The sequence below is a fragment of the Platalea leucorodia genome, assembly GCF_965183815.1.
Source record: "Platalea leucorodia genome assembly, chromosome: 2".
Lineage (NCBI taxonomy): Eukaryota > Metazoa > Chordata > Aves > Pelecaniformes > Threskiornithidae > Platalea > Platalea leucorodia.
This window is the reverse complement of record NC_138824.1, coordinates 46,816,338-46,838,201: the sequence shown is the minus strand read 5'-3', so window position 1 is coordinate 46,838,201 and position 21,864 is coordinate 46,816,338. Positions and strand designations below refer to the sequence as shown.

Here is a 21,864-nt window from a genome sequence, read left to right as displayed (position 1 = left end):
CTACTACTTAGGGCTGGCCCCACAGTAACAGATTTGATTTGGAGCTCATTGGAACAGAGCCAAGCATGAAGCAAACAAGGAACCTGTGGACAGCCAGCTGCCTAGCACCTGAGATCTCTCCCCAGCCCTCTTTTATTTCACAGCATGGATTTCTTTCTTTATTCTAGCAATTTTTAACTGGATGATTTTATTGGTGTACAGCTTATCAGTACAATTTAAAGTCACTACATGGGGGTGGGTTCATTCTATCCAGATGAATGCTGTGTTTGCATTACATGGCCACACTCGCAGAAAAGCATGGATGAGTGAATCACTGCACCTCTTGTTGAGGTTAGACATTTTGTCTGGAAATGAATTTAATCCAGACTTGAAAGGCTCGCCTGGAGTGATTTCTGTGCAACAACATAAACAATGTATGGTCAGTTATCACCTCCTTTGTACAAAGACATACATTTCCCGGCAGCTGAAAAAAGTACTTTTTTTATTAACAACTGATCTTATCTAGGCTTCCTGGGAGATTCTGATCCAAACTCCTACTTCAACTGGAATTTAAAAGTAAACCTGGTCACCTTTATTGTATTGAAGTAGCATGGGAAAAAGTGTCTTTAATAATTTCCATAAAATTCAGAAATGCTGCTCTTTCAAAGCTGCAGCTACATTCCCAAACCCATTTCATTAGCTTTTCCCTCAACAGACAGGGATTCAGTGTATCTTATACCTCAAGTTAATTACATGCCACTATATTAATTTCAGAACTTTAATTTACCTAGCAATTTCCTTTGCTGACGCTGAATAGGAAGGATGAGGGGAGTAAGTTTTACTAAGTGGCATATTCTTTTTAATCTTAGAGTTAGATGGGAAAAAAAAATTTCAGTTAGCAACCAATCTGACTTAAAAGCTTGAACTTTATTCCATATAAAAATCCTTAAACTCATATAAATGAGGACTATAAGAGACAGACATATGTCTTCTTCTTAGTATAAATTTGATTGTCTTTCATTTTTTTACATCCTGTCAATTTAAGATAAAATATGGAATCATTGACAATGTAATCTACATTAAAACAGGTATCTGCACACAGGCTTCATGTTTCATTTGTGATATCTACCATTATTGTTTTATGATAACCTTTTATGATAAAATAAATATTGTTCCACTGTTTCAAGAATTAGGCATAATATCAATACACTGCAGCTGACAGCCAACACTATAATTTATAGAAGTTGCTTAGCTTTGTAGAAGAAGAGACAAAGCATAGCTACACATCACACTAAAAAGAATTTCATATTTTTGCATAAATTTAGACTAAGGGAAAAAATGAGACAGATAATGTCATTCTTCTGTATCATCTGTCCAGTATATAAACATGTGCAGTTACTAAACAGCAATATCCTAATTTCTCAAAGTACATTTATTCCTTTAAAATTGCCATTGGTAATGTTTCTGTGGTAACTTCTGAAACACAGAAAACTATTTTCTGACTTTAATTCACCTCAAAAGCCAGATACACTAGCAGCAGTTTGCATAATCTTATATAATGAATTCCATACAAGTCAGTAAGGAATTTATTTCATAGCTTAATTAGCAAAGGCTACTTAAAGGGCACCAGTCTATTATATCTACAGATGGTTTTGTCTTGTTGCAATCCAGATTGATCTTGTTAGTTGCTTCTTCACTTGAACTACTGTTAATTTGCCAAGATATCCACTATGCTCTCAGTGTTTAATACAGTATTATCTTAATCTTCACATAAATTTCTGTGAAACTGTGTTTTCCTTTACTTTTTCACTAATTAAAGGATACTTGCACCACAGCACAGCTCTTTCTAATTTCTCAAATATTCTAATCTCTGAAAAGCCAGAGTAGAAACAAAAAGGGTGGTAAACTTAGCTAGTTTTATTTCCTTGAGTATCCCACCATTTCTGATGAACCGTCAATTTTTTTCATTATTGATTGTTTATCATAACCACCAGTAATTATGAAAGGAGCTGGTCCAGACAAACTGCTGGCAGCCAGAAACAATTTAGATGCTTTGTCCCATAGACCCATTTTGTGCAATACTACAGAGTAATTCTGCTTCGGGTATCAGCAGCTGCCCGGAGTTCTGTGTATACTAATCTTAGTACTAGAATTTTGTGAAACTATATTGCTATTACTAAAACTTCTGAAGTTGAAGTAAGTGGCAGCAAGGGTGTTCCTACAAAACAGTAGCAAACACATCTTGTGGAGCTGCACTAACAAAAATCTTAGCAAATATATCTCAGTGTAGTTGCAATCTCTTTCTTGATGGTCAGGACCAGCTTAGAAGCCTTTGAAACTTAGCAAGAACCTTGCAAGTAAAAAGCATTTCAAGATAAAAGTTAATGTGATGTTAATTGGCAAGAGTTTCTAATAAAAATCAATACTGCATTTAGCAAAACATTGTTCACTTACGGATCGCTGAATTGGAAACCGAGAAAATGCAGAAGTGAAAACTGAAAAGACTTTAAGTCCCCAGGACTCAGAATACTATAGGGTTAATTCAATGTTCACACTTCTGTCATTGGTAGAGGACTCAGCCTCGGTGCTGCAAAACACAATCTGAAAAAGCCTGAACCTGAAAAGGCCACTCTTCCAGCTGGAGTGCAATCAACCTCCAGCTACCCTCATACGGTTTAGAAGTGACTCTAGTGCCTTTATTTCATAAATACTGCAATGTAAAACAGGGAAGAAAAATGAGTGTGCCAGCTAAATTAGGAAATGGATCAAGTGTGATTAAATGGGAAAGGTGCTTAATGCAACAGATTTTTTTAACAATGATGGAGAAGTGAAAAGGAAGCTAAAAGAGGATGGGAAAAGGCTGGCGGCTACAGTGGCTGAAGAAGACGTTAGCAGGAGATGCTGGAAAGATGAGATAGATCAGACCAGCAATTTTAGGGAAAGGCTTGAAAGAAACATTTGATTTTCAGTGCTTTCCCCTATGGGTATGTCAATAATGTAGGTGGGTGGGTCACTTCTGTAATGAAGCGTTTATACGTTCAAGTTCTGCATACGATTTAGCTTCCAGCATGATTAAAAAAAAAAAAGATCAGGGAGGTGTACATAGAGATGCTGGGAAACAGCTTTAAATTCAACTCTTTTTAGTTAGACACGCGATTGTTTCCAACCTTCAGAGGCTGTTCTTAGTCTCCACAAAATCCTGTACAAATCTCTCTGCTCCTTTCCTTACGCTTCGGCTGGAAGGAGCTCGCTGAGATCGGATGCATTGCGAAGGCTGCCCAAAGCGGCACCCGGATAACCAAGCTCGATCACTGCGACTTCAGAACAGCCAAAACGCTATTTGTGATACAACAAGAATATACAAAGTACCCCGGGTTGTGAAGCGCTTTCAAACGCGGCACTAATCTCGTCCGCGTTGCACAAGCAGCTTCTCCAGCATTTTTGCCACTCTCGGGCTGCCCGCAGAGGGGAATAAAATGCGGAGGGAGAACCCCGTACCCAGCTACTGGGAAGGGGTGTCGGAGAGGACAGCGGGGAAACCCTTCTTCCTCCCCGCAGGCGTCGTCTAACAATGCCAAAACCTCTTGTAACAACCCTTCTGGTCTGGAAAAAATTGTTTCAAAACCCGCAGAATTACTTCTTTAGGCTGCCTCAGCCAACCTGGTACCAGACGCGGCGGGCGGGCCGCAACAGGGGCAGGTCGCAGGGCAGACCGCTGGCAGGCACCGAGGCAGGGAGGCGTCGGCCGGGGCGCAGCCCCGGCAGCGGCGACGGGCGGCACGGCGGGGCCGGCGGGCGGAGGGGCCGGGCCGGGCCCCGCGGGGCGGGGGCGCGGGTGGGGTCTGGCCGTGACTGATGGGCCAGATGCGGTTGAATGTTTTAGAAAAGGGGGGGGCCTGCGCCGCCGGCGCGGCTTTAGCCACCGGGTTTGGTGTGGGGCTGACAGCCGCCGGGTCCTGCCGCCAGCGCCCGTCCCTCCCTCAGCCGCGGCCCGGGGCGCCCATCGCCGGCGAGCGGCGGCGGCCGGCCCCGGGAGGGGAGAGCCAGCCGGGGCCAGGGGCGCGGCGACCGGCGGAGCGCGTTTCCCTCGCTCGGCAGGCAGAGCCCCGCAGGCGGCGGGCGGGGAGGATCGGCTCGGCTCCGCTCGGCGAGGTGAGGGGGAGAGGAGCGGGGGGGCAGAGCGGGGCGACGCCGAGCGGGTCCGGCCGGGGGGGACGACTCGCCCCAGCCGCCGCGCAGGTCTTCGCCCGGCGCTGCTCTGCCGGCTCCGCCGCCGGCACCGCCGCCCGTCCCCGTCCGGTGGCCGGCAGCGCCCCGGCTCCGTCCCCGGGCGGCGGGCGCGATGGCGGCGAGCGGCGGGGCGCCGCGCCCCGGCAGCTGACGCCCTGTCCCCTCTCTCCGCGCAGGTCGGCGCTGACGGCGGCGGGCGCCCGGCGGGGGATCGGCCGTGCCGCACCGCCATGCCCGCCGCCCGGCCGCGGCGGCTGCCCGCCCTCCTCCTCCTCCTCCTGCTCCTCAGCTGCCGCGTCGCCGCCGAGGGCGACGGCTCCCTGCGCCCGCCGGGCCCGGGCAGGCAGAGCCCGCCGGCGGCGGCCGACGCCGTCCCCCCGACGGCCGGGACCCCCGCGGTGCGGGGCGCCGAGCCCAACGCCTCCCGCCCGGCCGCGCTGCCCAAGGGCGGGGGGGCGGCCGGCGGGCGGCCGCGCTCGGCCTCGCCCCCCATGTGCACGGGGCAGACGGAGATCAAGGAGACTTTCAAGTACATCAACACGGTGGTGTCCTGCCTCGTCTTCGTCCTGGGCATCATCGGAAACTCCACGCTGCTGCGGATCATCTACAAGAACAAGTGCATGAGGAACGGCCCCAACATCCTCATCGCCAGCCTGGCCCTGGGCGACCTGCTCCACATCATCATCGACATCCCCATCAACGTCTACAAGGTGAGGGGGAACCGGGGATGGGTCCGGGAGCGGGCGCGGGGGCGCGGCGGGCTCTTCCCGGGGCTCCCCGCCGGCCCCCGGCAGATACCCGGCACTGCTGGGGGGAAACGCGCCCCGTTTCTGGCCGGGAGACGTCCGGGGGCTAGCCCTCATGCCAAAAACTGTCGGAAGGTGTTATTCTGGTCAGATGTTGTCCTTGTTGTCCCACGTGGCACCCCCTCTGTGCCCCAGTCGCAACCCGGGCTGGGAATGGGGCAGAAGTGTGTGGCTGGAGGTGGCCAGGCTCTGAAAGTCACCTGGAAACAGGTGCTGTCCTAGGGATGAAGGAAATAAATGCAATAGATAAATGCGCAATGGGTTCATGGCTTCCCTCCTTTCCCCCGAGGAAAGCAGAGGGAGGCACAGCAGACCCTCTCCTGTGGGGTGGGTGCCGCTCGGTCCCTCCTGCACAGCTGGGGCAGGCTTAGTCGTGCACTTCCCATGGGTCCGTACAGTAGCTGGTGGCATGGGGCAGCTTAGTCGTGCACTTCCCATGGGTCCGTACAGTAGCTGGTGGCATGGGGACCTTTTCAGGAGGAACCAAGCTCATTCAAACTGAGATTTATATTAGTTTCATACATCCAGCGGTTGTGAGGCATGATGCTCTCCTGAGCTGTGAATGCTTTCCCCCGTCGGCTGCTGTTGCAGCATGGGCACCTGAGAGGGAGTGAGCCACAGCTGCTGCTCTTGCACCTTCTTTACTCTGCCCTTTGACATGATGGAAGGAGTACCAACCACTGTCTCATCTACCCAGCTTGCCCAAGTCGATTTGTCCTTAGGAATTCGTTGGGCAGTGGGATCCAGCCTGTGCTTACGATCAGCACTCTTGGGAGGGATGCTGGAAATAACAAGGCATCTTCTGCTTTGAGAGTTTACAGTCTGGGTCCCTGAGCACCCATCAGTTACTGCATAAGGTGACCATGACAGCCTTCATCTATTCCTTCTCCTCACTTCATATGCATGTTTGTAAATTCTGGGGATTGTTACTGTTAGCTTTGGAAAACCACGTTGAAGGGACAGGTTTTGAATTTAGTCTTCTGTATCCGTAGTGATTACTTCAGAAGCTGCTGAAATGGGAGAATCCTGTATCTTTATCCTTTTAAAGTATCGAAGTATTACAAAGCAGGGAACATCATAACTGTGTTAAATTAATGAGCTGGATAATTTGGATTACATGAGTCCTTCGATTTGGAGTTTCAGTATTTTCCATACTATACATTTGTCGTAGTTCTTGTGCAAGGCATGTACTCTTCTCAGTGAGAGTGGAATTTATGAAACAAAATACTTTAAGCTGTTTTGAAAAAACTATTTTTGTAAAAAAAGATATTGAAGAAAAAGATTTTTTATCTGTTCTCAGAAAAAATCAGAAAGATTAAATCAATAACAGCTGCCCAGTACAAGACTGCAATCTCAGTGAAACTGTTTCAAAATTAAATTAATTACAACATGCAATAATATATACCACAGTCCCTATCTTGATTGAATGTCATCAAGTATATCTTTATGAGTAGGTTGGAGAAGAAGGAATAAAAAGTCAGATTGCAAACCGATAAATGTACCGGCTGCAAGTCCAGGATTTTTCTTGTGCTGTTGATAATGCTAGGAACTAAGAAATAGCTCTCAGGTGCTAAATCTCCCATGCTGCTACTCATTTTAATGAAGAGCCCATAATAAATTTATATTATCCCTTACAATAATGAGTGAAATATTTGCTGGACAGGGCTTTTGAATAAATGTGAGTTAAAAAACCCAAACAAACCTTAGACATTGTGTTTATTTAATCAAAATTAAGAGTTTGAGTGAGGTTTGCATTTTCATCAACTCTACATCCCATTTAATTCCACCTGCAGGGCAGTGTTACGAGGGAGAATACAGTAATGCAATCAAAAGCTGGCTAAATCACCAGCAGTATGGGAAAAACAAAGGCTAGCAAAGGCTTGGTTTGTAAATCAAGTGTACTTAACAGTTGTAACTTGCAATTTGAAACAATTTCAAACTGGATGAAACAGATCTTCAGACTGGCTACCAGATCCTCAGTTAGACAGCTGCGTGAAAAAGAATGTGAGAGAATTTCTTATGTTAATAAAATGCCAGCAGTTTACTCAACAACACTTGTAATAGAAGGTGTGAAAGTGTCTGTGAATGCTTTCCAGACAGACCCATAAGAAAGAACTCTGAATTTGCACTAGGAGCAGGATTTTATTAGGTACTAAAAGTGATAACTGCAAAAGATGTCCCTTGTGAGTATTTAAGTGAATATGTAAGTATCTGAAAAAATACGCAAATGAAAATTTACATCTCTTGAATTGAGGGTATCTAAGGAAAAGCAGGTGTTATCTAGATTGTGAGGCAAATGCAGTCCAATGTGTAAGATGCTGATTAGTCCATTGCTCTTGATAAATTTGAATATCGATCAATACGTTCAGCAGAAAATGGAAAGTATTGGAATCTGTCACACAGTCAGGAAACTGGGTATGAAGTGAGGGCTTGAGGGGTGTTCAGTTCCAGCATGCAGAACTTGGAAGACCTTTTCGGCGTTCAGGGTCCTGGTAAACAATCTGGCTTTGGCCATACCCCCAGAACTGCAGAATGGGAAGCAGCGAAAAGTCTGCGACAATCATTCTGCAGTCATGTTGTGGCAGTGTAAATACTTTGCAAAATTGCTATTAATCGGATGTGAAGGTGGTCCTATGCCCGGCCAACTGCTTCACTGCACAGACTAAGTAAGCATGTCTTTGTTAATTTGAGGCGACAAACAGCAATTAAAGGTGTGAACATAAGGAGCAGAAGGATAGAGTAGGTGGCTGGTGAGCTTTTTATGTCCTTCTCTGCACTTAATCTTTGGAAGACAAGACAGTGGCAGCTTGTACACCTGACTATACAGGTCTGCAGTTCCAGAAGGCTTATGCTCAATTTCCCCCATCGATGAAGTTTGCAACTCCTATGTGTAAGACACCAAAACAACATCAGGACTGGAAATTCCAAACTTACATTAGCTCTGCCTCTCATGCATGTATGTGTAATGCAGTAGGAACATAGACTTAAAAAAGCTGTAATCAAATAATATAATAACATACTTTCTCTTTTGATATATAGACATCTCTCTCATTTCGTAATATTTATTCTCTTTTATATTAAATCCAATTTATTGTCATGTTCCAGGGGATTTTTAACAGGGTGAACAACCTATCCTCTGCACACTGTTGTGTGGCTTTCTGAACTCCGACTATCAATTTGTTATGACACTGAGGAAGAATATCTACCTGGAAATACTGTCACAAGCTCCTTTATCTCAGAGCAGAGTGGAAGAGCGGAGAAAAACATTTCCAGAGAAGGAACAAAAACTGGTTCTTTATCCAAACCAATGATCAAAGGTCAAAGTCAGTTTTGTAGGCAATGATTTTTTTTCAGTAATGTATTTTAGGGGTTACATAAAAAATATAGTTACCATTATATAGCATCATCAAGCACTGGAAATATAAGAAAGACGAGATTAGGGACTGCATATCCCATACAGATGCAAACTGGCCCCTTTGTTAATCCATCTGTGCTCTGAAAAGGCAGGATTTCCATGGAAGTGTCTTTGTGATGACCTTACTAACTCTTGTAATACAAGTACTCATAGGGCATGCATCATGATGAAGCCGATCTTTTCCTAACTTTCCAAAAAAGTCAAGGTGGTTGTCTTTAGAAGAAAACATTGTTACTATTCCATATTACAACTCTTGGCCACTGGTCCTTCTGCTGTTAAAGATAGCAGCCATTTTACTGGGAGAAATGCATTTTTTCCTTTCTTTCAACATCTGAACCACTTACTTGAGGTCTTGCAAAGTTCATCTCAGAATTCCTTACACAAAGTTTATTATCTCTGACCATAATAACCTAGAAGTGTATTTTGCTTAGGAACCCTTTAGGGCTAACAAGTGCAGCTTATAGGCACTTAAGAAAGATCTGAATTGTCCAGTGGAGGAACCTGTCTAGACTCTACAGGCAATGGGGGGTAGCTTTGCTCTGTAGTTGGATGGGAACAACCTACTCTGAAGTCCAATATATTGGGTGGTGGAAATGTCTGTACATTGCTGAAAGTACACATACATACTTTTCATGATGGATCTCCAAACTGAAGTATGTCAGATGATGTCAGTATAGATTTGTAAATTTAGAGTTGTTTTTTCATTATGTATACATTTGTTATGTATATATTAACTTAAAAGATGCATGTGACAAATTTCAAAACAAGTTTTCATCTTGTTTGGTTTTTTTGCTTCTACTCTGTGTTTATGCTTCTCAATCTGACAGCAGCACGTCTTTCTTAATCGTTACTTTTGACACAGTTCTTTCACTGGGATTGTGAAATTGCAGAATTTTTTTACTTTGAAAACACATCAGGTTTATGTCATTTTTAGGATGTCTGTATGATATTACTTGATCTTAAGTATTTTTTTAAAAATGAAGTTTCTAAGCAGACGTTACTAATAAGGACACAGGAAAAGAAACTAATTACATGCCTCATATTAAGATTTACACTGTTTATTGGATAGATCAGTAAACATTCTTAGCTTAAGTAGGAAGCAGGAAATATATTTGCTTGTCTAGAGGGAAGATCCCCACCCTGACATCATAATTATTGTTAAATATTAATAAATTTTGTAATGTTGTCTGACTTATCCCTGACCATAAGCTTCATTTCCTGGGCAAATTTCCTGTTTTGAAAAATGCTTGCTCCTGTGAAATACTGGAAAATACTTTATCAGCATGACCTCTCTGTCTCGAAAGTATCAGGTGGAAATCTGCAAGTCAGTTCATGAATATATTGAAAAACCGTTGCTTGTGAATTAGGTGTATAGTTGTATGTCTGATTTCCCGTGTAACTCTGCAATTCATAATTACGAAAACGGAATCCTATTGTCCTGTGAATTAGATGTGCTGTGAACACACAGCTAGGAGGAAGCGTGAATTCCTGCTCGGTGTTTCTGCGTGCATTCATTGTTCGGGACGAGGGCACTGATGTGAATAAGCGCCCGCTTTGCTACTTCTTCGTGCCCGACTGCAGAAAGTCAACAGTAGTGGGTTGGAGCCGTGGCATCAGCCTTCTGGCTGGTGGCCACAGCAGCTGAGCCATCGAGAGCAGCGTATGGTGCTCTCATGCTGGCGTATTCCAGCAGCAGATTACGAAAATCTTCCTGTTCCTACACAGCCAAGAGGAAGCAGGGCAGGAACTGCAATTCACAGGTGTGTCTCTGAGTCACAGCATCTCTTGGGGCTACTTTCATAGCTGTGCAGCTTTCACATCAGTTTAGGCTCAGATCTGTGCGTAGTCTGAAAAAGTGGTTGCTAGGAATGCATCAGATGTATTAATTAAGTATGATTTCACATCGTTCTGCAATGTGTTCCCTTTCCTTTCATTCTATTTCATTGCATCTTCAAGACATTTCTGTGGCTTAGCAGTTAAAGTTTTGCCCATGTAAAATAAGTGACTATAAAACATTGGAAAAGGTCCCGCAGAATACAGCCAGTGGTAGACTTCTCTTGGCATTTTACTGCTGAAAACTCAACATTATTTTTCTCTTTGCTGCCACTTGGCAGTATCTCATGACACTAAGTCATTTATAATTTGTAAAATGGCACTCTTTGCACAGTTACCCTATTATGAATCATAAGAAAATTGTTTTACCCGTACAAAATGGCATTAGACTACATCTATACTTCCCTAAGAATAATCATTGTTCTTGTCCACAAATAGGATGCTCCTGAATACTTTACAGTGGATGTTCACTGTACTTTAAGGCAGCATTTTGAGGAGATGGCAATACAGACGACAAACAGAAACAACAAGGAAGCATAGTTCAGCAATTAAAACATTCTACTTTTTTCCTTTTACTTTCTTAATGTTTTCAAGCTTTTGCTGCAAAGCATATCATTAACCACTTGCAATACCATGATAGAGAAACTTATGACTCATGCATTAAAATGCTCAAATTTCACAATACATCAGCTGCAAGAGATAAAGGACATGTTTTTCCAATCCAATACAGACAGCTGTGTGCTCATTCTGCCCCTGATTTAAGCTGGCTGAATGCAAGTAATGTTTCGAAGTTATGCTAAACTCAAGCTAATGTACTCTTTCTCTCAGTAGACGGCATTCACTCTCATGTGCAGCCCCATTATAATCCAGCCATATGGCTCCCAAACTGGAGCTGGCTCAAATCCAGTCAGCTTGGAGCACACGTGTGACTGTCTGCACCTGAGAGATAAGCATTAGTTCAGGGAAATCTCCAATGTGTGGCTGAAGAGTTGTGATTTAGGGAAGAGAGACAGGGAGTGTCTTGCACGTACACCAGCTAGTTGTAGCTAAAAGTCTTCAACAGAATCTTCCAACAGAAATTTCATCAAAGTTCTGAATCTTGAGTTCAACAAAGAACAGAATATTTTAATTTTGAAGTGCTTTTTTAATGAATCATCTCTGGTTTAATATATACACATGTACGATATACAATAGATACTGTAAACAAGTATACAGTGTACTTGCTACCCAGTCCTTGCTTCCTGTACTTGCTACCTACTAGGTGTGGTAGGCTGGAAGTTCACTGCCTGATTGATATAAATTAAATTAGTCCAGGTGTCACTGGATTCTGTAGAGTATACATTTAGAACACCTGTAATTATTCACATTGCAATTTTAATAGTAGTTAAATAATACTATTAACCCCTTACGGCAATTCAAAGAAGTCTCAGAGAGAGGCTTTATTGAAAATACTTTAATTACAGACTGAGTTATTTTCCCACATCACATAAGTGAAAGATACTGTATGGTTATTACAGCCTCATCCCTACTTCCTCTGCTTTATTACTTTCCATAAAATTCTCAAGAAACATAAATCCTTAGAATTTATTTTCCTGCTTCATTTATTCAGAAGCATTATATTCTTTGTCTTACCTGAGCAGATTGTTTAAGAAATAGATCAAAGCTGGGCTATGTTACAGTTTTCCTGCTGCTCTTCTTTTGAAGACCCCATTTCAGCACAGGACTAAAGCAGATTGGTGAAGGTGTTCTGGTACCTGAAAACACCGGTGAACACTTCATAGGGATTTCCAAAAGCACGTGGTCATGAAATGTACTTGACTTCCTTTGTGTTAAAATAAAATGGTACTTAAATTATATCAGGGCTTTTCAGAAACTGTCTTGGACCTTGTAACTGTTTATCTTTAGATGCACATGTATGTGTGTTTAAGAACTTTGCTGAACCAAACCAACATGAGCAGGCAACTCTGTGGCTATTTTCAATCATTTTGGTCCCCAGCAGAATCTATACAGTGTGATGACCTATTTCTCCTTTTCTTTCATCACTGTTAAATGAGATGTCTGAGGAGACCTGAGCCAAGGGAAAGATTTTGCAGTCTCTTTGGGGTAGTTCCTCTCCTTTTCCCTTTTGTAGCCCTCTATCTGCAACAGATCCAAAAGGCCTCATTTGAAGAAAGTTATGAAATAACAGAGATGGGCTTAGATAACGTAACTAATTACAGAAACTTAGACAGTTTACTTTTGTATATAACGATTGCAACTATTTCTTGGCATAATGTCTGTTCTGGAGAGTCTTGTTTTTATGAGGCACTGGAAGATTTGGCTGCTGCTGTGGTGTATTTGAGCCATTAGAGCAGCTCACAGTAGAGTACAAAGATTAAATGTTTCTAAACTGAAGCTAGAGACAAACAGTTCATAGCATCAGCTGTGAGGAGGGTGCTTTCTGTGTCCAGTAAGTCTTGTCGCCTAAATCAGCTAAAATGTACTGCTAGGGATGTGACGGAAGATTTCCATTAAAGTTTATGACCCAAAGAGCAATTGAATCAACCTAAAATTCATTGTGCTGTTTTCTTTATTCCGTAGCACTTATAGGTATGCTGAATGTGCAGATAGTCCTTTTGGTGTTGTAATACAGAATCACTGGAAAACTGGTCAATAAAGATCTTCAGTGCGGGATTTATCTGATCTGTCTTTACCTGCTGCGAAACATTTAGTTCAAACCAGCTGTTTAGGCTCCCTCAGTGTCCAGTGGGTCCCTTCTTTCGTTATCAGATGGTCAGCTAAAAACTATGGGATACGTTGCTCTCCAGTGTTGCCTGACTTCTCAGCTGAGGGACCCTAGACACCAAGCTTCAAATAAACCCCACCCCAGATGTGCAGTTGTTGGCTTTGTCCCTGTTCTGATCAGCCTCAAGTAATTTTCTGTATTTCTAATAAATGGAGAGTTACTTGGAACATATAAGAGAAAAGCAATGAACGCTCAAGACAGATAAAGCCAATACAAAACCAAGGGAAATCCTCACCTGCTAAGTCATTTTTTACCATGAGCACTGGGGTGGTGAAGTTAGAAGCAAAATGAATGGAGTTTCAGGGCTTAAGAAGTCAGGACTAAGCCTTTATGCATAACCTTGCCCAGCCAGGGAGTGACTGGGATGTTACTGCCTAGTTTTTAGGACATACACCTTGGAGACTCCCTTGTGAAAAGGTTCTTCTTGACCTAAGTTTTACATGGTGGAAAAGAAAAACAATCAAGAGAAAAGTCCATGTTGCAGCTTTGGGAATTATTTTTTTAAAACGTTTCATTTCTAATTGTTGTTTTCTTTTCACAGCTGCTTGCAGAGGACTGGCCTTTCGGTGTCGAAATGTGCAAATTAGTACCCTTCATTCAGAAGGCATCAGTGGGCATCACAGTGTTGAGTTTGTGTGCCCTCAGTATAGATAGGTGAGACCCATTTTTTCAGCAAACTCTGTAATTTCTTTTCAATATGGGCATTGGCTCAAATTTGCCTTTCCACTCAGCTGATATAATACGAATAACCTGAGTTTAAGCCAGTTAAATCAGGTGGGTTTTCTTATACTGCTAATTTGCAAATGTGTGCTGTTGCTTCAGGTACCGAGCAGTTGCTTCTTGGAGTCGCATTAAAGGAATTGGAGTGCCAAAGTGGACTGCTGTTGAAATTGTACTGATCTGGGTTATATCTGTGATATTGGCTGTTCCAGAAGCTATCGCATTTGACATGATTACGATGGAGTACAGAGGAAGGGATCTTAGAATCTGCCTGCTTCACCCCACGCAGAAAACATCCTTTATGATGGTAAGACACTGACGTTTATAAAATCTCCGGAACAGTTACTTGGATCTTCTCAGTGTTGTGGGGATTGTAATGTGCACAAGTGTATGTGAAATGTAGGTGAATATAACGTTCAAATGCAATACTGACAAATTTCTGAAGTTGAAAGAAGAGCATTGAGAAACTTTTGTCTTTCCGCGGGCTTTGGGCATATTACTGTCTTGTCCTGTTTTCTCATCTGTAATGTACACCTTATAGAGATGCTTTTCAGGACAGACTGAGCAATTAGTTATAGCGTAGTTTCCAAAATGCTCAACATTCAACTCCTAACAATGTTTTTGCTTTTGTTTTCCTTCTAGTTTTACAAGCAAGCTAAAGACTGGTGGCTGTTCAGCTTTTACTTCTGTTTGCCACTGGCTATCACAGCATTTTTCTATACTCTCATGACCTGTGAGATGTTACGAAAGAAAAGTGGGATGCAGATTGCTTTAAATGACCACTTAAAACAGGTAAAAATTTATCCCTGACAACTCTGCTGACTGTAGAGAGGATGACAGTAATACCTTTACTGACTTTACTGCTGCATCATTATTCTGTTCTTGTGTAACGACTTCAAGATTACTACTACGGAGAAGTTTCCTAACAGTGGTGCTACTGAACTCATATATATATATATAAACCTCTATCTATCTATGTATCTATGTATCTATGTATCTATCTATCTATCTATCTATCTATCTATCTATCTATCTCAGATCCCTCAGAAACCTAAGATTTTCGCTGGCAATCACAAAACTTTTTTTTCTTCTTTGGTGTTAATCCTTCAAGTTTTATAGTTTTTATTTTTTCTTTACAATAATGAGAGCTGGATATTTTGTAATGAAAACTGAGGTTGTGCTGTAATGTAGAAGCTGGTGCTGTAAATTTGTTAATTATTTTTAATCAGTTTCATGCTGAACTGTAGTGAGGTTAGCAGTGTATGTTAGCAGAACAAAACACATCCCAAAATACATTCCAAGTTAGTAGTGCACCGGAGACAAACATCATATATCACTAGAATTAAACCACATTTGTACTATAAAGTATATTTGTGCTCCTGTCCTCTCACCTTGATAAAGCTGTAATTGAAATCTCTTTGGGCATTTAAAATAAGACCTGAGATGAAAGCACAAGAAAATACAATTGAAAACAAGCTGGTATTTGAAAGTGATTGGGGAGAAAAATACGTTCTTCTTTTTAATTTAAATGACTGTTTTTATGTCCTTGATTTTTTCATTTTATTACTCATACTTTTTAAAATCTGGATACAGAGAATCAGTGCAAGACATCTAAAACAATAGAAAAGATTAAGTAGATATTCCACGAAAATAAGGTATTCTGATGTTCTCCTAACTCCTATTTTGATAGGGGTTTTATTTTGTTTATTAAACATTTGGATGTTGGAAGACAACAACGGTCAAGAGACAGACAGAAACTATAACGCTATTCTGTCCAATTTTCTTTTTCAGAGACGTGAGGTGGCCAAAACCGTGTTCTGTCTGGTACTTGTTTTTGCCTTGTGTTGGCTCCCACTTCACTTAAGTAGAATATTGAAGCTCACTATTTATGATCAGAAGGACCCCAACAGATGTGAACTTTTAAGGTAAGACTGTAAAAATAAAATGCCTGTGCACTGCTGACATTCTCCTTAAGCATATTTGGATTTCCTAATGAACTAGCTTACTCTGTGTGTCTGAAGTTCTCCCTGCTTCTTCACCCAGGACACTCTGGTTTCACTCCAGTAGCAGAGTCAGGAAATTTTGAGGAATCCCGTGAACACAGGGCTTCTGTCCTGTTTGCCTGTCTTCTTCTGATCCCTTTTGGGACTGTCCTACTGTCTTGTGGCATTACGAGGGCTGAAGGGAAATTTCTGTCCCCGTTTTCCCTTTCAACAGAACAGCTAGGATTAAATCTGTGAAGAAAACCTCATGAATGTTTCCTCCCACAAGTTAAGGTGGTTGGATCTTCTGAAATTACTTTCATGAGAATGGTCTACTGATTCAAACTTTATTACTGAGCACAATTGTTACCTCCATGAGTTAACCCTGTTGATACAAGCCTCTTTACTATTACGTTTAATGGGTAGTCTGGGTCAAGTGAAGCTGTGTCCAGTTTTCATAGTTGTAAACCTCTGTTAAGCCTTTTCAGAGAAAATGAGAAGCATCTCACTTACTTTAATTTCCACACAGCTTTTTTCTTGTGATGGACTACATTGGTATTAACATGGCTTCACTGAATTCCTGCATCAATCCGATAGCTCTGTATTTGGTGAGCAAAAGATTCCAAAACTGCTTTAAGGTAAGAAGCTGCTGAGAGCTGCTCCTCTGGTTAAAAGGTGATGTCAGCAGTAAAATTCATTCCTTAACATGCACAAAGTGTTTTAAATGGTCATTAAATTTTACTTTAAATTTTAACTGGGTTATGGTAGGTGTTCTCTCCCTCTCCTGCTGAAGCTACATGGAAAGGAATTAAGGATTCATAGGGACAAAAAGAGAAAGCAAAAGAAAGGAGTCTACAATAAACCCTCTTGGCACCATGCGAATCAGTGCTGCATCACTTCCTGACTGGAGCTGGCACCCAGCCACTTTGAGAGCACTGACAAAGCAGACTGGGACCGCACTGCAGAGATTCACGTAGCCATATCCTCTACAACCCATTGGGGAGGGTGCTGAGCCCGGGTTACCCCCATCCTGACCGAGTGCTTAAATCAGTAGGCAGTTATGTAAGGCAAGGTGCAAGTAAGGTGCAAGTATCCACTCGTCCCTTTCCAACGCCAACATTTGACGAGGCAGACCTGCTCATAGTTTTGCCTTGGTTTGAGTGAATAGTCCTGGGCACTAATTCTCCACGCAGCATTTGAGGCTCTGGATTGCATGTGGATTGCAGCCCATCAGTCCTTCAACCTTCATGTCTGGTCGGAAGATGTCCAGATTTGGGCTTTTTTGTGGCCCCCCAGTGTCTGTCTTCAGACACTGTATCAGGGTTCTTACATTGTCTACCACAAATTCTTAGATTTTTCTTTTCTTGCCAAGCATTTAACCGTTGGCCCCTGCTGGGCTTATTGCCTGGCTATGTAAATTCCTTACTGGCTGTATCTTTCCATCAGAAGCCAGTCAGCTCTACATCTAGTAGTGTTAGGGTATTTCCCACATAATTTTGACAGCACATGGTGCAGAGGCTTTAGTGTCGGTCTCATCTTCCCTGTCTACATTGCCAGCTCCCTGAAGGAGTCACTGGAGCTGAGAGCACGTAAGAAATCTCTAGCATCCTGAGCGTTGAAACAAGTGGGTGTGCAAGATCCCAGATGGGCTTCCAGCACCCAAAGACCAGTCAGTAGCACCAGCAAAAGGTCTGCAGTACATCTAGTAAATGTATGAACTGTATGTAGGTTTTCACTATTCTCCTACTTAGTTCTCTTTTTTCCCCCCTCAAAAAAATCAACTAAATAGCAGCATCTTGTTTAGAAAGTATAGATTACTGTGCATACATTTTTTCCAAGAAAGATTATCAGAGAAAGGGCAACAAGGAGTCATAATTTTATTTTCAGATTCATTTAGAATTGCAGACCAGACTCGAAGCAGTATGTGTGTGGCCATTATTATATATAACTCCATATAACTCTTCCTGCCCTTCAGCGCTCAGGTTGCTAATGGGGCATCCCAGAAGTTAGTGGCCATTTGAGCAATGCAAAGCTTAACCTTGGTTCTTTGCTTACGCTGTAATCCCAAAACGGCAGCTTGCACACTTGCCGTTTCCTACTGCACCGCTGAAGAAGGGCAGCATTTCAGTGCGTTTTGCCACATGTGCAAAAAAACGATGTAAAATGTTTATTCCTTTTATTTTAACAGTCATGCTTGTGTTGCTGGTGCCAATCCAAAGATCTGTTGTCCCTGGAGGAAAGGCAGTCCTGTTTAAAGTTCAAAGCTAATGATCACGGATATGATAATTTCCGCTCCAGTAACAAGTACAGTTCTTCATAAAACAAGCATAAAAGGTATATTCTCTTACATTAATGCTGGTGCCTTTTAAAGTAAAAGTGGCAATTACTTTTAACAAGATGGTAACGTTTAGAAAAATCTAGTTTTGTGTTTGCACAAAAACGGTTATAAAAAAAATAATTGCCCCAGAACTGTGTCACGTTCAAAATCATGGATGTTTATAAAATCGTCATTTATGGAACATGAAGAAAAGCGTAGAAAGAACAAGTCATTGTTAGCACTTGAATACTTCTGAATCAGCACTTCCAAATGATCCCCACTTCCTGTACATTAAACGATCATTTGTATTCACTATAACAGTTGTAGGAACTGAAGTCACAGTAATTACTAAGCAGTATAATATAACGTTAATTGGATCAAAGCCATTATTATATATAACTCAATGTATTATCTTTTATAAAGCAGATTAACCACCATCACTATTGCGTTTTTTTTTGTTTTTTCCAAATAAAACATGAAATACTTTGTAATAGAAGTTTAAATGTAAAAAAGTAGAATTTTTATCAAGGGTATTATAGAGGTAGCTAATGAAAGTATTAAAAGATGCAGTCAAGTGAAAAGTGCATTTCACTCTCATGATTGTTTTTACCTCTTATTGTTCGAAGGAACCTCCCAAGGCCTCTATAAATACCATTTTGTAACCACTTAGTGTGTTCGGTGCATTTGGAAGCACTTTGGGTATGGTCCATTTCACTGTTTCCACGTTATCTATGTTTAATGACAGTGGAGGAGAGAAACACACACCAAAAGCAAAAATTACTACTACTAGAACCATACAAATAATGGCTAGTATTGGAAACCAGCTGTTTTTAACTGAAAACAAATTGAATGTCTACCGTGTAAATGGTGGGCATTCAAGAGCCTGACGGTTCTTTACTTGAGATATTTTTGTGACAATTTACAACTGGTTTTGCAATCCAAATACTGTCTTTGGGCAAAATCCTTTAGAAATGGCAGGTGGAAAAAATGCAAACAAGGAAAACAGCGGGAGAATTTGAACTTCTATTTTCATTTAGATTTAAATCTTCATAAAGAAAATAATTCACAAGCTGTACTTCTAGAGAACAGTACTATTGTAGCACACTCATCTTCATACTGTTTTAAAATATGTTCTACTTCTGTAGTTCCATATTTATGGGCTTAAGAAGATGTGTGATTAGTTTCTGCTTCTGTAAATAGTTTAGTGAATCGTAATTAATTATAAAGTATTAAAATATGGGCAGGACCCTGTGAGAAAGCAGAAAGGTAAAGATGCCTGTAGTAAACACGATGTGTGTTGCCGGGAGCAATGCACGTTTTGTACATGCATGACAGGTCATTCTTTGGCTTTTCATTTCCTATTGATTTGTTACAGATGTCCCCAAAGACTTATTAACATATTTTGTGCACTAAGGCATGAGTTTTTCAAGGAAAAATGTCATAAAACATGCTTTTATAAAAGACATTTTCAATAGGCATGGTATTTTATTATTATAAAAATATTTATCAAAACTCAGGAATTTTTTTTTTTTTAATTTCCAAATTCCACATGTGAGGATTTTTACCTTTTTTCCAGTCTTGAATAACTTCAGATTTTTTAATAAACTGCCTTAAATATGCTCAGGATGAAAACTGTTTTCATGAAAATGTTCAGCTGATGTTGCCTTAGATGGGTTTCATCTCATCTGACTTTAGGTAGCTACAGCTACCTTGCAGACAGCTAAAAACACAAGAGGTGAACCCCATTCCTAGTGTTGCCCCATCAAAAGCTAGTAAGTGTATGCTTGTATAATCAAGCTGAGGACCTATGCACATGCATTTGAGCATGGGCACGTGTGTGTTTGTGTGTGTTGAGTATGTGTGCAAGTGTGTATATTGTCTACCGTTAGGTTGCTGTTACCATCTTTCTGCATCACATGCACCCAACTGCTATAATGCTGAACTTTTATAAATGTAAACCTATTTAAAGTTTTGTTCTTTACATTTTTACCTTAACTTTCATGGTAACTTTCTCACAGTAAGCCGTGAATATCACTTCACTTCACCCTGCCTGCATCTATTTCTGTGAAATGTGTTTCATCTGTTAAGGATGAATAATCAGTTAAATCCGAAGTTTGATACCGGTCAGTGTTATTTTTATCAAGATATATCATTACAGTATTGTACATGTATATTATTGTTATTTTTATTTAAAATATAGCTGTTGTATTGGCAAATGTGTAACATATTTTTCATTTTTTCCTTGACTAATTCTTTGTTAAGATGAGTCCTGCTAAGTCAGACATTTAGGTTATGCAAATAAAGACCATATATACTGCCCACTTTTTGGAGTTAAAATATACGTATTAGTACACTTTTTGTCTTTTTTGCAGTATTTTTCAAGGCATTATTTTTACTGAAGCTCTCGTTTCCTGTAATAAAAGTTTTCCAAACTTTTGCTCTCATGCAGTTAAAAGAATACACAGGAAAGCTCCAGTGCATCTGTGTTCTAGCTAAAATTAAATCTCTTAATACTGAAAACAGGCATTTTCTAAAGTCCTCAGTACAGGTCTATTCCTCCATCCACTGAAATCAATGACTGTTTAACCAGTCAATTCAGTTGGAGCAGAATTAAGGCACAGCAACAGCTCTTTCAAAAACCTACCTGACATTTGCTACCTTGAATAAAAAAAGCTAAATACTCTTTTTTTTTTTTTTTTTTTTTTTTTTTTTTTTTTGACAAAGGAGTTGTTTAGAAAAGTTAGGAAAAGAGGGTAAAATCAGCTCGTGGGGTAAAACAGCCAGTCTCAGTAAGACTCCCTAAGCCTCAAACAGGGGGTCACAGGTAGCAGAACAACTGCAGAGAGGCACATACATCTCTATAGGAGTTCGATGTGCTTGCGCAGAGTGGTGTGACAGAGTGAGAATCATCTGTCCCAATGGCCTGAAGCGTTGACACAGAATGGCTTGAGATGAGAAAAATAAACTTGTAAGAAACTACATCACATCTCCGTGTTTTGGCCTTCAGGTAGTAGCTAGATTTTACTTCCGCAGCTGCTCTGAATTCTGCCTGCACACAGCTCTCTCGGAGTTGAGAGGGGGTGTTTTCAGACTGGGTGGACTGAACTGATACACTGGTACTACACCTCAGAGAATCAAATGCAAAATTTGACGGTTATGGAGCATCTGCTGTGAGCTGTGGCGTTTCACTGTCCGAAACAGCTCTTAATCAACACACGGTTGGTTTAGCAAGTGAATGTTGTATGTACTGAAATAATGTTAAAAGGATTTTTTTTAATTGTTCTGTATAGCTGTGTAAAATAATTCTATATTTCATTTTCTGTTCTCACTTAAAATAATAACTGCTGTGGTTCAGACAGTGTAAACATACTAAATTACCAATAAAATATTTGCAATTTTGATTCATTACAAAAAGAGGTCTGACCTTTTTTTCGTCTAGGAGGTCCCATTTAATTTTTAAACAGTTACAGTGACGTAAAAAAGAAATAAGCAATTCAGAACTAAAAATGAAAGCTTTTGAGTGGGGTAGTTTTATATAGCTGAAAACTGGAGAGAGTTCAGACTTGCATACGCATTGCAAAATTGTCTGATGTTTGTTGGAACAATCAGTCATGCCTATCTTTGCTCTGTTTGTTTTTGCTCAAAATGTCAGTTGCAATCTCTTCTCTACACATCCATATATAGTCACAAATCCTCCTGTCTTAGGGACATCACAAATAAAAGGCATGAAACTTTTAGTTCATTAATTTAGAAGTGCATGCACCCCATGCTGGAAAACCTCATGAAACCATCATCCC

The 21,864-nt window shown here is 41.2% G+C and overlaps 1 protein-coding gene across 1 annotated transcript; it reads left to right on the top strand.

Annotated features, from left to right (window-relative positions):
• The first annotated feature begins 3,934 nt into the window (after positions 1-3,934).
• EDNRB (endothelin receptor type B) lies at positions 3,935-21,452 on the top strand. Its single transcript, XM_082337637.1, has 8 exons — positions 3,935-4,131; positions 4,386-4,919; positions 13,590-13,702; positions 13,871-14,075; positions 14,411-14,560; positions 15,560-15,693; positions 16,280-16,388; positions 17,939-21,452. The coding sequence occupies exons 2-8, from the start codon at positions 4,440-4,442 to the stop codon at positions 18,068-18,070; spliced, it is 1,323 nt and encodes a 440-aa protein (XP_082193763.1). The 5' UTR covers positions 3,935-4,131; positions 4,386-4,439; the 3' UTR covers positions 18,071-21,452.
• Positions 21,453-21,864: the final 412 nt, after the last annotated feature.